This window comes from Festucalex cinctus, chromosome 13, assembly GCF_051991245.1.
Source record: "Festucalex cinctus isolate MCC-2025b chromosome 13, RoL_Fcin_1.0, whole genome shotgun sequence".
NCBI lineage: Eukaryota > Metazoa > Chordata > Actinopteri > Syngnathiformes > Syngnathidae > Festucalex > Festucalex cinctus.
In genome coordinates this window covers 6,955,961-6,969,581 of record NC_135423.1, presented here as the reverse complement: position 1 = coordinate 6,969,581, position 13,621 = coordinate 6,955,961, and the positions used below count along the sequence as shown (strand labels likewise).

Here is a 13,621-nt window from a genome sequence, read left to right as displayed (position 1 = left end):
TGGAACCTTCTTTCCAAACCTTGATTGAGACGAGGGATATGTTTTATAGGGATGGAACGATAGCCAAACATCATAATACTGTATCACGATATGAAGGTTGGCGGGGAGGTTTGGCGATACAAAAAAATGGTCACAATATTGTAAAAAACAAAACAAAAAAAAAACACAGCAACAGCTCATACTAAAAAAACACACTATCATGCTTTTGTACATTACAGCAATGCATATAAACAACCTACAATCTCTAATAACACTTAACTCATTTAATCCCAGCCATTTTCACTGAAGCAACTCCCTTCCTCCCGGAGCTGTTTTACTGGATTTTGACTGATTTTGCACGGCCCACAGGATATTGTGTTCTTTTGCTATTTAAACATGGAGCCTACCAAAAGAAAGACTAAAGTCTCTTCTTTCATCAGGAAAAAAAGTACATTTCTATCTGTTTCCATTTTGCAGCAATTAGCATTAGAAGATAGCTATGTTTATAGCTAAGTGTATGAAAACTTTTTTTGTTTTCAACAAACTATTTTTGTTTTAACACATTGCTTTGATAGTGATCTCATTCAAAAAAAAAGATACAATGCTGCCATCTGCTGGCCATAGTGGGGTTTTTTGGTCAGCTCATTGGTGAAACCAGTTGCCCAAAACGTTTCTCCACCAAATTGCATTAAAAAATAAAATAAATAAAAAATTTGAACCAATTTCAGATTAAATGGAGAATTTTTGACCAATTTAACTGCTTCAAGTGGCAACACATGATTTGAATTAAGTCAATATAAAGTGAATGTTAAATTTAATTATTAATAACTTCGATATATTAAGTGATTTCCTGCAAATGTCTGACTTTGGCAAAAAAAAAAAAAGAAGAAGAATTGGGCAGTGGCGTTATTGGTATGACAATTTTATTTATTAGATTGAAATTGTTTTAAAAATGAAGGAAAATTGAACTTTTTTAATGGTGTAGATTTTATTCTGGGGTTTATATGGGAACAATTGATTTGTTTTAAGGTCTGTGGCATTTTGATGAAAGCGCAACAAGCTTGATTTTTTATTTTGTATTTTTTGGTGAATGTATTGCTTGATTTTGAATATGTGCTGCGGATAACGTGTTTTAGGGTCAGAGCACGGACCGCATGGAGTCTCACGAGGAGGCGTTGAACATCCTGCAGCAGCCGATGGCGCTGGGCTACTTCGTGTCCACCGCCAAAGCCGGACCGCTGCCCGACTGGTTCTGGTCGGCTTGTCCTCAAGCGCAGAACCAGTGTCCTCTCTTCCTCAAGGTACAGAACGACACCACCTTTTATCATTATTATTTTTGTTTGGAATACTCTCATGATGACAACGATGATGTTGCCCACCAGGCTTCTCTGCACCTGCACGTGTCCTCGGTCCAATCAGACGAGCTGCTGCACAGTAAACACTCCCACCCCCTCGACTCCAACCACACCTCCGATGTCCTCAGGTCAGTCGTGCCTTGCTGTCGTTTGGGTAATCGTTTACTTTCAAGTCTTCACTCAAACTGCATTTGTACAACTTATATACTTAAATAATAATAATAATAATAATAATAATAATAAGAACATAAATAATATACTTCTAATAATATAAAAATATAATTGTTATTATTATTATATAAAAATAAGACAAAAAAAACATAAATGAACTAAATATCATACCAAAACAAAAAAACATAATGAAAAAAAAATATGTACTGTAAAAAAAAATATATAATGGAAAAAAAAAATGACTGTAAATGGAAAAAAAAACACAGATGAATGAAAAAACATTCATAATAAACTAAAAATCATACCAAAATGAAAAGAAACATATACATGAAAAAAGATATATACGGGTACTGTAATAAATAAGTTTAAAAAAAAAACATACTTTTAGTGGAAAAAGATGACTGTAAATGAAAAAAGAACATGTGATGAATGGAAATGCATTTATAATAAAGTAAAATTCATACCAAAAAAATAAAATAAATATATACAATTAACGGGACTTTTTTTTTTTTTTTTTTTTTTTTTTTAATTGACGCGGGTAGTGTTTTTGGAGCATATCACTCGCCGTTACATAGTTTTCTTTTTTCCTATTTGTTTTGTGATCAGATTTGTCCTGGAGCAGTACAACGCCCTCTCCTGGCTGACGTGCGACCCCGCCACTCAGGACCGCCGCTCGTGTCTGCCGGTTCACTTTGTGGTGCTGACGCAGATGTACAACTTGATCATGAACATGCTCTGATGCTCTCGAGCCGCCGTCGTCGCGCGGCAACTCGCCAGGAAGCAGGAAGAAGCCTCTCGGCGCTCCCGCCAAGCGTCCAATCAGATGCCAAGAATCCATTTTTGGATGATCAAGGGAGGTTTCGTTAAAAAAAAAAAAAAGTGTTTTTAATGACTGTAGATTGCAATCGATGAAATTTTATCCTAATGAAATGCCTGCATATATTATTTATTGTAAGTTTTTAAATGTGGAATTTTTAACGCTTAATATCTTTTATATATTCCAAAACCTAGCGGGTGTGTCCGTCTCAGTGTAAAAGGACGTGGCTTTGGAACAAGTGTTGAACTTTTTTGCTGTAGATGACTTTTAGAATCTTATTTTTTCAAAGAAGGGTACACGCCTTTTTATTGCCACGCTGTAAACATGAAGTTGGACGCCTGGCCCCGCCCCCCTCGCCGCGGCCAGCCCACGGGAAGCGTCGCGCGCGTCTGCTTCGCCCGCCATTTGGGGGCCCCAGACGCTCTCGCACACTTTAAACTCAATGAGCTCTGAAGAGGAATTCAAAAGGTACATTGTCAGATGATATATTTTATATAACAGAATTTAGGTAATCTCGTGTGTGTGCGTGCGCGCGTGCGTGTGTGTATATGTGTACATATAATTGTGTGCCGCTACTGATGGTGCAGCTTCTGTTTTAGGAATAAAGTGCGTCTACATGATACTTCCTCAAGTGAATGTATTGTTACTATTTCTTTTTTTTTATTACGTTTTATTGTTCCATTAACTCTTTGACTGCCAAAGACGTTTCATGATGATTAGTCCAATGAATGGAATGCGATCTTTCATTTCGTAGCCACATTGTATATGTTGTAAAGGCAAACAATATTCTTTTAGTCTTGAAAGATGAGTTAAAATGCTCAAAAGCGGCTGGCACTGTGGATTTTTTTGTTTTGTTTTTATAACGCCTGGCAGTCAGTTTTAAATAAGCATGGACTTATATCCCTTTTTTATTTTATTTTTTTTATTTTTATGTAATGTGATTTCTTCACTTTTTAAATAAAATGTAAGAAATTACAATTGATAATTTTTTAATATTTCTAATTTAAATATAAAATCAACTGCAATTAAAATGTAGAAATAGTAATTATTTCAAATTTAAAAATGTTATGGAATTAAAATGTAAAAATGCAAACATAATTTTTAAAGCATAATTGCAATACATTGTTTCTGCAAAAAAGTGATTGCATTATAGCTAATACTTTAAAACATTTTAATGGAAGAAAAACAGCATTCATTTAATAAAGCATAAAAATAATGGACATCGATTCAACCCAACTCCCAGCAATATTTAGGTGAAAAATCTAGATTTTAACAAATAGGTTCAGAATTATAAAGCATATCTTAAAAAAAAATAAAAAATCAGAATCAGTATTATCTCAATCATCAAATTAAATTTCCTGCTTATACTTAAAAAATTACGTAGGAAGAAAAAAAAAAAAAGGTCGCATTCCCATGGTTACACTGACAAATGGTTTCCATTTTATTTTTTTATCTCAAGGTTGCAAAGAAAATTGAAGAAGCTCTGTCCTGATTGGCTGAGGAATTAACACAAACATCTGTTCATTTGACCAGAATGATCAGTTAGTTGGCATCTGCTCGTAAAACAGCATGAAAACCCGTGGCGCATACTTGTTTTTTTAAAATCTGCATTTAAAATCTCTAACAATGCAACATTTGAAAACAACAATAAAAAAAGGATCTTTTTGGTTGCTTATCACACGACATCCATGCCCAGCCCCCTGGCCACCATGGTGAGGGCCCGCACGGCTCCGGACGTCCCGCCGGGGTCGGCCTCCTCCTGGACGGACCCGCCGGCTTCGTCCTCGATGTGCGGGACGGCGCTCATCACGCAGTACACGGGCGAGTCGCCGCCTCGCCGGGGGCTGGACTGAGCGGACGTTTCCTCGGAGGAGGAGGAAGAGGAGGAGGAGGAGGAGGAGGAGTTGTTGGACCGAATGGCGTGTCCACCGTCGGGCCTCTCGCCGCGGATTCGTTGACTCTTGCGAAGGCTGGCGACTTTCTTGTTCATGTTCTTCATGATCTGTTTGGTCACCTCCTCCGTCTCCACGCGCACCATGTTGAGCTTCAGGAAGCCGTCCGCGTCCTTTCTGTATCTGCTCAAGCAGCCATTTTGTTCCAGTTGTCATCAACATCAACAGTTCATCAACTGTTACAAATAAACTACGATTGGCACCAAAGTTAGCTCGGGTTTGATCAAGTTTGTTTGTTTTTTTTCCCCCTAGACTTGATCAATATTACAATACAAATTAATTACTTTTTTGTGTGTAGATTCTCAGTCATGATTATATATTTAATTATCTTTTGGTATTATTATACTGTATATGTTTAAAGGGATACTTGACTGATTGAGCCAGTTTCAGCAGTAAAAAGTTTGTCCAGAATTAATTTCATAACTTCATTATTCTTCAAGTACAATTAATACCTTTTACAAAGAAAATGTTCCACTTGCTGTCGACTGAAGATGACATCACCTGTGCTGAGGAAGTAGGTAAGCATCAATCATGGCTCACCTGTTTTCTTCAGTAAACTGAAGAAAAGTATCTGATGTCAATTCTGGATGTTCAAACTTTCCTTTTGTCGCGTTAAAGGGGAGTCAACTACAGAAGTGGAGTGCATTCACTTGAAAAAAAGAAAAAAAATCCTGTTTTTCTGACTTTTTTTGGGGGGGGGAGCTTTGTTTTTTGTTTGTTTTTTTTTGAGTATTTTTGTGTTTGTTTTAATGAATATTTTTTTTTTCTGTCATAAAAAAAAATATTCAGAAAAACAGGAGGTAAAATTACTCATAAAAACGGGGAAAATTATTCCAAAAAACAGCACCAACGTCTGTTTTTCAGTGTTTGTGCCGGGGTGGTCACTATTTTTTAACAAGTTAAAAAATAAAAAATAAATACTCTGATAAACAGAAGTTGGTGCTCTGTTCTTTGGATTTTTTTCCTGGTTTTTTGAATAATGTTTCCCCCCCTTTTTTTCTGAATAATTTTTTCTCCTTGTTTTTTGGAATGAATCGTTAAAATACTCAGAAAAAATACAAAATACCCAAAAAAATCATTCAAAGTGAATACAATACGCATTTGTAGTCAACCCACCAATTTTATTTTTTTTTGGGGGGGGGGGATTTTTTCTTCATAACTCATATTCCACTAATGCAATATTAATCAGAATGTCATGTTTAAACTAGTGAGGTCACATAGATAGGTTGACTTTGACGTCCATTTTGAGGCACTGACATGAGCAAATATGTTTGGTGATGATGTCACCAACCTGAATCTGGAATGTCCCGAGGGCCACTTGAGTTCATGTTTCTTCCGCAGGTGAAGCGTGAGCGTGTACGACCAGGAGAACACCTTGTCACAAAGGTGACATTTATACTTGGACACGCCCCCCACCTGCACACGAAACACGACATCACTCATCATCTCGCCAACCGGGCGTCCGTTCGTCCGACGGTCAGACCGACCTCGTGCGCCCTCTTGAAGTGTTGGTTCAAGGTCTGGAAAGTCTGACAGGAATATGTGCAGCCTTCCACGGAGCAGTGGAAGACCGAACCCTCGTCGTGGACGTCCATGTGCTTGTGGAGGTCTCGCGGGTTCTTGAACCTGACGTGAAAAATGGGGAAAAAAAAAAAAAAGACGAGCTGGGGTGACGCGTGTGTGTTGTTTTAGGTCGGAGCGCTGGTGCGCGAGCGGACCTTTTGTCGCAGAAGTCGCAAGGAAAGGGCCGCTCGTCGCAGTGTCGGAACCTGATGTGGATCTTGAGGGCGGCCAGCGTGGTGCACGTCATGTCGCAGAAAGGACACTTCACCTGATTCACTGCGGCACACACACACAATTGGCATTTAGGCAATAAACATCGTGTGTAGATTTTTTTATTTTTTTATTTTATGATTATTATTTTTATCCTTTCGGATATGTTATTACAACTAGTTGATAGATAGTTAACTCATTCAAACCCCAAAAACATATAAATACATTTTTTTTTTTAATGCTCGAAGAGCATACAGAAGGCTTTTGGCATGAAGAGGTGCCTTAAAGCAATGGTAGTTATTAAAAAGAACAGCCAGCAGGTGTCAGCAGAGTATAAGAGATCAACCAGGGCCATGTTGCAACAAGCTCTTTTTGTTAGTGTTTTCACCAGGAATGTGAAAGGATGATGAAACTTAGCTACATTCTAATGCTAATTGCTGCAAAACAGAAACAGATACAAATATACTTTTTTTCCTGGTGAAAGAAGAGACTTTAGTCTTTCTTTTGGCAGGTTCCATGTTTTTATAGCAATAGAACACAATATTCTGTGGACCTCGCAAAATCAGTCAAACAGCTGGCAGTGAAGGGCCTTGATCAATCAATCTTGATCAATGAGTTAATAGAGTTGATATACGGAGTGTAAACCACTGATCTGAATATATGACTGGATAGCTGACAGGCCAAGACTTTTGAGGTCACGAGGCCGCCATATTGCTCCTCCTAAAGAAACGCTTCTCAGCATACCATCCTTTTCATTTACAGGATCCAAATTGGAGAACATTTGAGACAGTACTTAGTAGATACAGCATGATTTATGGTGTTTTAAATTTGTTAAACATAAACAAGAGGACTTCAGACATTTCCAACTTGCCTTAAATACATGTATAAATTATATCCTTAATTATGTTTACAGCAGGAAACTTGTATATTTTTGTTTATTAAAGAATAATTAATAATAAGTAATTCAACAAAAGATGCCTCTGCCAAATCTAATATTGGGGTCTAAGGAACTGAGCGATAAAAGAAAAAGGTGGTCTTCAAGCAGTACACTTGTTAATTTTGTTTTTACTTGTTAAAAAAATAGTGACCGAATGCAGAAACATATTCCGGCCAGTGGTGTAAAAAAACGCTTACCGTGCTGTCGTACGTGGTCCCTCAACAGTCGCTCGCTGGAAAAGGCTTTACCGCAGTGTTCACACACCAGCGACTCTATGATGAGAGAACATTTCGGAGCATTGAGAGAAGTGCGAAGAATCCGTTGAGAAGCGGAGACGCCGTTTTGCGGTTTCCTCTCACCCACTGGCTGGGCTTGCCTGTGGAGGTGGTCGAAGAGCTTGGTGTTGCTGTAGAACATGCCGCCGCAGGTGGGACACGCCACCACTCGTTCTTGCGTGTGGCAGCGCACGTGCTCTCTCAGCCGGTAGCGGATCTTGAAGTAGGCGTGGCAGCCTATCGGGACCAAGCGAGAGTCGTGAAAGCTGGCGGCGCGCTTGGAGCCGAGCCAGCGTCATCCACTCGAGAAGTGTCCTTCCTACCTGACCAGTGGCAGAAGAGAGCCTGCTGTTGTTCCAAGAGCGGCTGCTGCTCGGCACTTTCGATGTGATTGTCCACGTGGCGGTAGAACCACTCGGGGTTGGTAAATGTGCTCTGGCGAACGACCACAAATGTCATTGAGTAAGTGCAAGGTTACACTGCCGTGCTGCACTTCATCATTCACACCCCTGCCATGTTGGTTATTTTATTTATGTTTTTTTGCAAACAATTTAATTTTTCTATTTTGAAAACCTCTTTTCAAACCCTACTATTAAAACCTGGCTATTCACATTATTTTTTTTTTAGAATGTAATTATCTTTGTTTTATGTTGTAATGTGTAACGTGTTAACATACCACACAATTTTTAATAGAAAAAAAAAAATCTATATAATATATAAATTACAGTTTTTTTTATAGTATAGTTGCTTACTCTAATGCCCTTGTATGTGGGAAAGGAGAGTTGCCGATGCACTTTTTTTGTGTGTGTTTTTACAAAATGTGCGTTTCTATGTTTTAAGGGTGTTTTTAAGTTCAAATTAGGGCTGCGTATCAATTCTAATTTCCTCAATCTATTATTATTTTTGTTTTGTTTTTTATTCACAAGAGTTCAGTTCGATTTTTTTTTTATGATTCCATTCACTTCAATTCAATCTGATAACGATTAATGATGACACATCAATTCTTCTTAAATGTCAAACACATGATAAAACTGCACAAACGTTAAATTCCAAAGTACATTTTGCAGCGGCAGTCACAAAAGGTCAAATGATTTAGTTCATTAATGAAAGTAATGTGTGTTATAATCACAAACATTGACATCAGCAAGGGTGAAGTAAAAATAATTTCATAATTCTAATTCAATAGTCGTAAATAAATATAAATGGAAAACATTCTGAATAGTCTTAAATTGCAATAAGGTATTTCATAAATTAAGAAAATACTTTGAAATTCATGTAAACAGTAAATTTCAAGAAAACAGTAAGATACAAAAAAGTTGGCCTGAAATTCGATTTTCTTAAATATTTATGGGAAAAGGAGATATTAAAATAATCGATTCATGGCTTGAAAAGGAAAATCGATTCTATATCGATTATTTTATTTATTTATTTTTAAACCCAGCTCTATTTAAAATGGGTTGAAAGAGTATGGGAGCAAGATGAGGTTATGGGATTTTTCATTCACTTTTATTTATTTTTAAATTCAGTTAATTTAATTGACTTTTAGAATGGGCTTTTTTTTTTTTTTTTTTTTAGTTTTATGTTAGTTTGATTATTTTTTTAAATATATATGGCAAATTTGTCAAGCCTCGGATAATAAATAAACCAGTAGAGTAGTATTTTTTTAATTTTTTTAAAATAATTTCAGCTGTGCAGCCCGCCGCTGCCTGGGCCTGGTGGCTGGGAACCACTGAAATAAAGTCAACAGCAATTCCCAAACACCTGTTCGACTTTCTTTCTCCTGTATGGCCGGACACCAATATCGGAAAAATACATTGAAAATAAACCTGTGTCACGTACATCGCAGTTCTCCCACTGGCAGATGTGTCTGTCGGAGCTCTCGGGCGGCAGGTTGTTGCTGTGCACGGCCAGGCTGCAGGCGGGCAGGTCGGGACGGGACTGCAGCAGCCGCGAGCCCACGAACTTGAGCTTGCCGTGGTAGTTGTGGAAGTACGCGTGCGCCTCCAACTCCGCCGGGCTACCCATGGAGACGAAGTCGCAGCCCTTCCACAGGCAAGCGTACTCATCTGAGGAAACACAGATAACGCAGTCAGCGCGACATGTTGTGGAGTACGCGGATCGCGCAATCCAAATGACGCCTTCGCGCCGGCCGCACCCAACTCCTCCAGGGTGTCCTTGTCCCCCAAGTACTCCGTCAGATGAGCGGACATGTGGTCACTCAGCTTCTCCATGTTGCATCCTTGGTAGATGCACGACGCCCACTCACATGCCACCTCAAAGCTGCCCAGCCTCTTGGTGGTCATCATGATGAGGGCTTAGAATGATGCTGGACACAGAGGAAGACATTTTAGATGCAAGCTGAAACTGATTTGGACATTGGACATTGCGAATGCAGGTCAGTGCGTTAACGGCGCATTACTGGTTATATGAAGCTACTGCTAACAACAGTAAAAGATAGAAAATGTAATTTAATTGAAGGTCATCTGGAATGTTCAATTAGTGTCACATCGAGTAATTTGGTGATAAATACATATTATAACTCGCTAAAAAAAAAACAAAAAAAAAACAGGTAAGATGAATTACAATGTCCAATTTAAAATTAATGGTCACAAGTTTGGTGCTTCTATGGGAACAACCCAGCGTTATCTTATACAGTACAAATAACTTCGTGCATTCATTCGCTAATTGTGAAAACTTTTGTATAGATGTCAAGTTGGTATTTCATACATGAACATTTCTGACAATACGGAAAATTTTTAACTTACATAATTATGTGACGCCAACCATCGAGCCGCTCGTTCCCTCCTCTCGCTTGCCCGCCTCACTGGTCCGCCTATTGTTTACTTCCGGATTCCCTTGGCGCCAACCCGGAAGTGACGTTCTTATTCTTCTTCGTGAGATTTTTAATAGTAGTTCATGTTATCACGTATCGCAACAGAGCCCCCTACCGTTGTTTTAATTTTTGCGCTACTGTAATTCAAAATGAGTGGCAAAAACCATTTTATTAAGCATACATGACAAACATTATTCACTGGAGTATGAAGCAAATAGCATCTTGAAGAAGCAGAACTGGGGTAGATCCTTTACTGTTAAAGTGTCTTCACTAATTATTTATTCACTACCTCATGCTACTGTGGAAAACACACAGGCGTAACCACTGAATAATTGATGCACTTTTATGTCAGGATGACTGATTCGCAGGAAAATTGAAAATAACATCTAAACGAGTAAATAAAATGAAGTATTTAACCCAGTAATACAGTATTTCACCAAGGATTTTGTGTGTGACTTTCACTATTTCTTAACCATTTTACGCATATGGCAAATATTGTTGTAAGATACAAAATGATTCAAAATGATTGTCTTATTAAACAATATACTAATTGTAGCCCCTCTTAGGGTGAGAGATCATATTTAATAGGACACCACACGTTTTTTTCTATTCTGCATTATTAATATCAGGTCCTCCTTTTGACTGTTTCTCTTCACTTTTTAAGGATTTAGATAGCAAATGGTACAGTAGTGTTGTTTGTTAATAATAATAATAATAATAATAATAATAATAATAATAATAATATTGATTTATACATTCTGTTTTGCATGTACCCAAGCTCAAAACTCATTCACTGACAGCCATTTTAGAGCATTTCCACTTCTCCCAAGACTCACAGGATATTGTGTTCCATCCATTATCCAAACCGCTTATCCTCATTACACCAAATCTACCATCAACAGGGAAAAAAAAAGGTTGATTATTGCCTTGTGCCATTATTTTAGCAGCAGTAAAACAAAGGTAGGTTCAACAAAATGTAGCCATTTTTTTCCAGTGGACTCTCAAACGAGCCAGATTTTATATCTAAAATGCTGCCATCTAGAGAATTATTTATGGCATTACATTAGTATTACACCTAAAAAGAAAAAAAAATCAAGTGACAAAACCACAAAATGAATCACAAGAGTTGACTTTCACTTTTTGTTTACTTTAATCCGAGTTCATTGCGAACAAGCTGAGAAGCACGCACACACACACAAGATCACAACAAACACATCATCATCTGCTTCCGTTGTCTTTTTGTCCCTTTATAGCTTTTCTTGACTGTGATTAGAAAATGCGACGCCATTCAGAATAAAGCAGGCCACTAAAAAAAAAAAGAAAAAAAAAAAAAGAAAAGAAAAAACATGGCGGCCTTCAGCACCAGGGAGTGGGAGTGGACTGGGTGGCACTTTGCTGTCTTCATTGTCGTGATAGTGGCATGGACACAAAAGCACACACGCAAGCTTGCACACACGCACAATCAAGTAGTGTAGTGTGCCTAGAGGCACCCGGTGCATGTTAATACTGGAGACATTGATGAAGGAGTTTTAGGGGCACACTGAAAAGAAAAGTAGGACTTTTTTTCCCCCCCCCACTCTTTTTAAATTCCACTAAAAGTGGCACATTGTTGGCATAATAATCCGACTTTTCTCTTGCAGACTTTTATTCTCATAAAATAATGTTTTATATTAAAGTTTTCTTTGTAAGATTACAATTACTCTCATGAGACTACAACTGACAAGTTTACTCTTATAAAATTACAGCTGTATACAGTATTTTCCTAATCATAAATCTATATAAATCATAATTAAAGGTTGTTTTTTTTCCTCCTCAATATTACAACTTTTCACCTCATAAGTCATAATATTATTATTTTACTCTGGTAAAAATCTGACTATTGTCTCATCATATTGTAATTTTACTATTGTAAAATTATCATTTGAATTATTTAATAGTTTTAAATGACAGTTCTTTTCATGTGGAGATGAATTGTAAATTATGCCTTTTTTATTGCAATATTACACAATTTGTACATTCTTACTTTTTTCTTGCCATATTACACCTTCCTCCATACATGACATCAAGAAATTATTCTTCTATAATTAGACTGTTTTTTTTCCATGTAAAATTAGGAAGTTTATGATATTAAGAATATGAAACATTTATGAGATTAAATTATGCATTTTTTCCTGCAATATTAAACCTTTTATCCATACCATTATGACTTTATTCTTGTAACTATATATATATATATATATATATATATATATATATATATATATATATATATATATATAAAAGGACTTTTCCCCCTACAATTACACAATCACGCACACATTTTTTTTCTCTGAATATAAAGAATTTTCTTGCAATATTACAACTTTTCCCCATAATACAGTATTATGAAATTGTTCTCATCCCAGTTTGATGTTTTTCTTGTGATGTTACATCTTTTTTTTTCTCTTTTGTCACTTGAATTCCCTTTTCAGTGTGGCCTTAAGATTCCCTCACAAAAATTTAAATGATTGACCTTGTGTGTATTGTTTAGTAAAAGGCGGAGCTAAAAAGACGACAATCTCCTTTAAAAAGTACAGTTTTGTTAATAGTGTGTCAGTAAGGTTGCAGCGAGGACCACCTTGCTGGTGTGTGTTTACGTCATAGCTTGTACAGCCATTACTAGACTATCATTTTTGTGACTACTAAACATGCATATATTTCAAACAGCACATCCTATATGGACCCTAAAAGCCTCAATGTACAAGCTAGAATGCATACTGTATAACAGGGTGGGGGGAAAAAGGGGGAAGGGGGTCTTGCACGAGGGCTGCAGGGAATTCTAGTCTAATTGATTTGGTTTCTTAGCAACAAAACGGATGAAACTGGAGATCAGCCGCTGATGGAGGGGAAAAAAAAAAAAAAAAAAAAAGAACAGCCGAGGCACTGTAACGAGAAAATCGACCCTCCCCCAACCCCTCCCTCACAAAATGAGTTTTTACAATCATCGGATGTGGAGTTCTGGTGTAAAAATGCGCTTTTATACACGTACAGCACACATAACCATGACTCTTCAGGACTAATGTGCAAATTAGGTGCTTAAATAATCATCATAACAAATCTAGAAAAAAAAAAAAATCAATTTCTGGAAAAATTGTGCGTAACGCCTGGAAAGCTAAAGTGAAAAATATGGAATCATGTGTCATGATATGAAATGAATGAATTCAATGAAATGGAAAATGTGGATCAATTTGGAATGACGTTAAGAAATTATGGAATGACGTGCAATGTTCGTGAATGATTTTTCAAATGATGTTGAAAAACAAAGAATGATGCGGAATGATATGGAACAAATCTGGGGAAAAAACTATAGACTGATGTTGAATGATTTTGGTGAAAAATGTGGTGAAAAGTTGGAATATTTAACTCATTCACTCCCAGCCATTTTCACAGAAGCAATCCCGTTCGCTCCCGGCTGGTTTACTGGATTTGGACTGATTTTGCAAGGCCCACGGAATATTGTGTTCTATTGCTATAAAAACATGGAACCTAC

General features: G+C 37.2%; 2 protein-coding genes across 4 annotated transcripts in view; one reads left to right on the top strand and one right to left on the bottom strand.

The window, feature by feature from the left end:
• Positions 1-2,944, top strand: part of LOC144033125 (mediator of RNA polymerase II transcription subunit 13-like) — a 28,355-nt gene extending 25,411 nt beyond the window's left edge. For both annotated transcript variants that reach the window (XM_077540989.1, XM_077540990.1), the window contains 3 exons: positions 1,116-1,280; positions 1,362-1,462; positions 2,112-2,944. In XM_077540989.1, the coding sequence (XP_077397115.1) occupies positions 1,116-1,280; positions 1,362-1,462; positions 2,112-2,244 (399 nt within the window). In that variant the 3' untranslated portion in view covers positions 2,245-2,944. The remainder of the gene's footprint in view (positions 1-1,115; positions 1,281-1,361; positions 1,463-2,111) is intronic.
• A 795-nt stretch (positions 2,945-3,739) lies between these two features.
• On the bottom strand, positions 3,740-10,159 carry LOC144033779 (histone H4 transcription factor). 2 transcript variants are annotated; one of them, XM_077542108.1, is made up of 11 exons: positions 10,025-10,159; positions 9,415-9,585; positions 9,099-9,325; positions 7,583-7,694; positions 7,344-7,496; positions 7,182-7,256; positions 5,993-6,113; positions 5,762-5,900; positions 5,566-5,690; positions 4,727-4,780; positions 3,740-4,397 (listed from the first exon to the last, which is right to left on the bottom strand). In XM_077542108.1, exons 2-11 carry the CDS (start codon positions 9,563-9,565, stop codon positions 3,998-4,000), a joined length of 1,557 nt encoding a protein of 518 aa, XP_077398234.1. In that variant the 5' UTR covers positions 9,566-9,585; positions 10,025-10,159; the 3' UTR covers positions 3,740-3,997. The 2 variants fall into 2 exon arrangements, with proteins under 2 accessions (XP_077398234.1, XP_077398235.1); XM_077542109.1 differs by lacking the exon at positions 4,727-4,780.
• Positions 10,160-13,621: the final 3,462 nt, after the last annotated feature.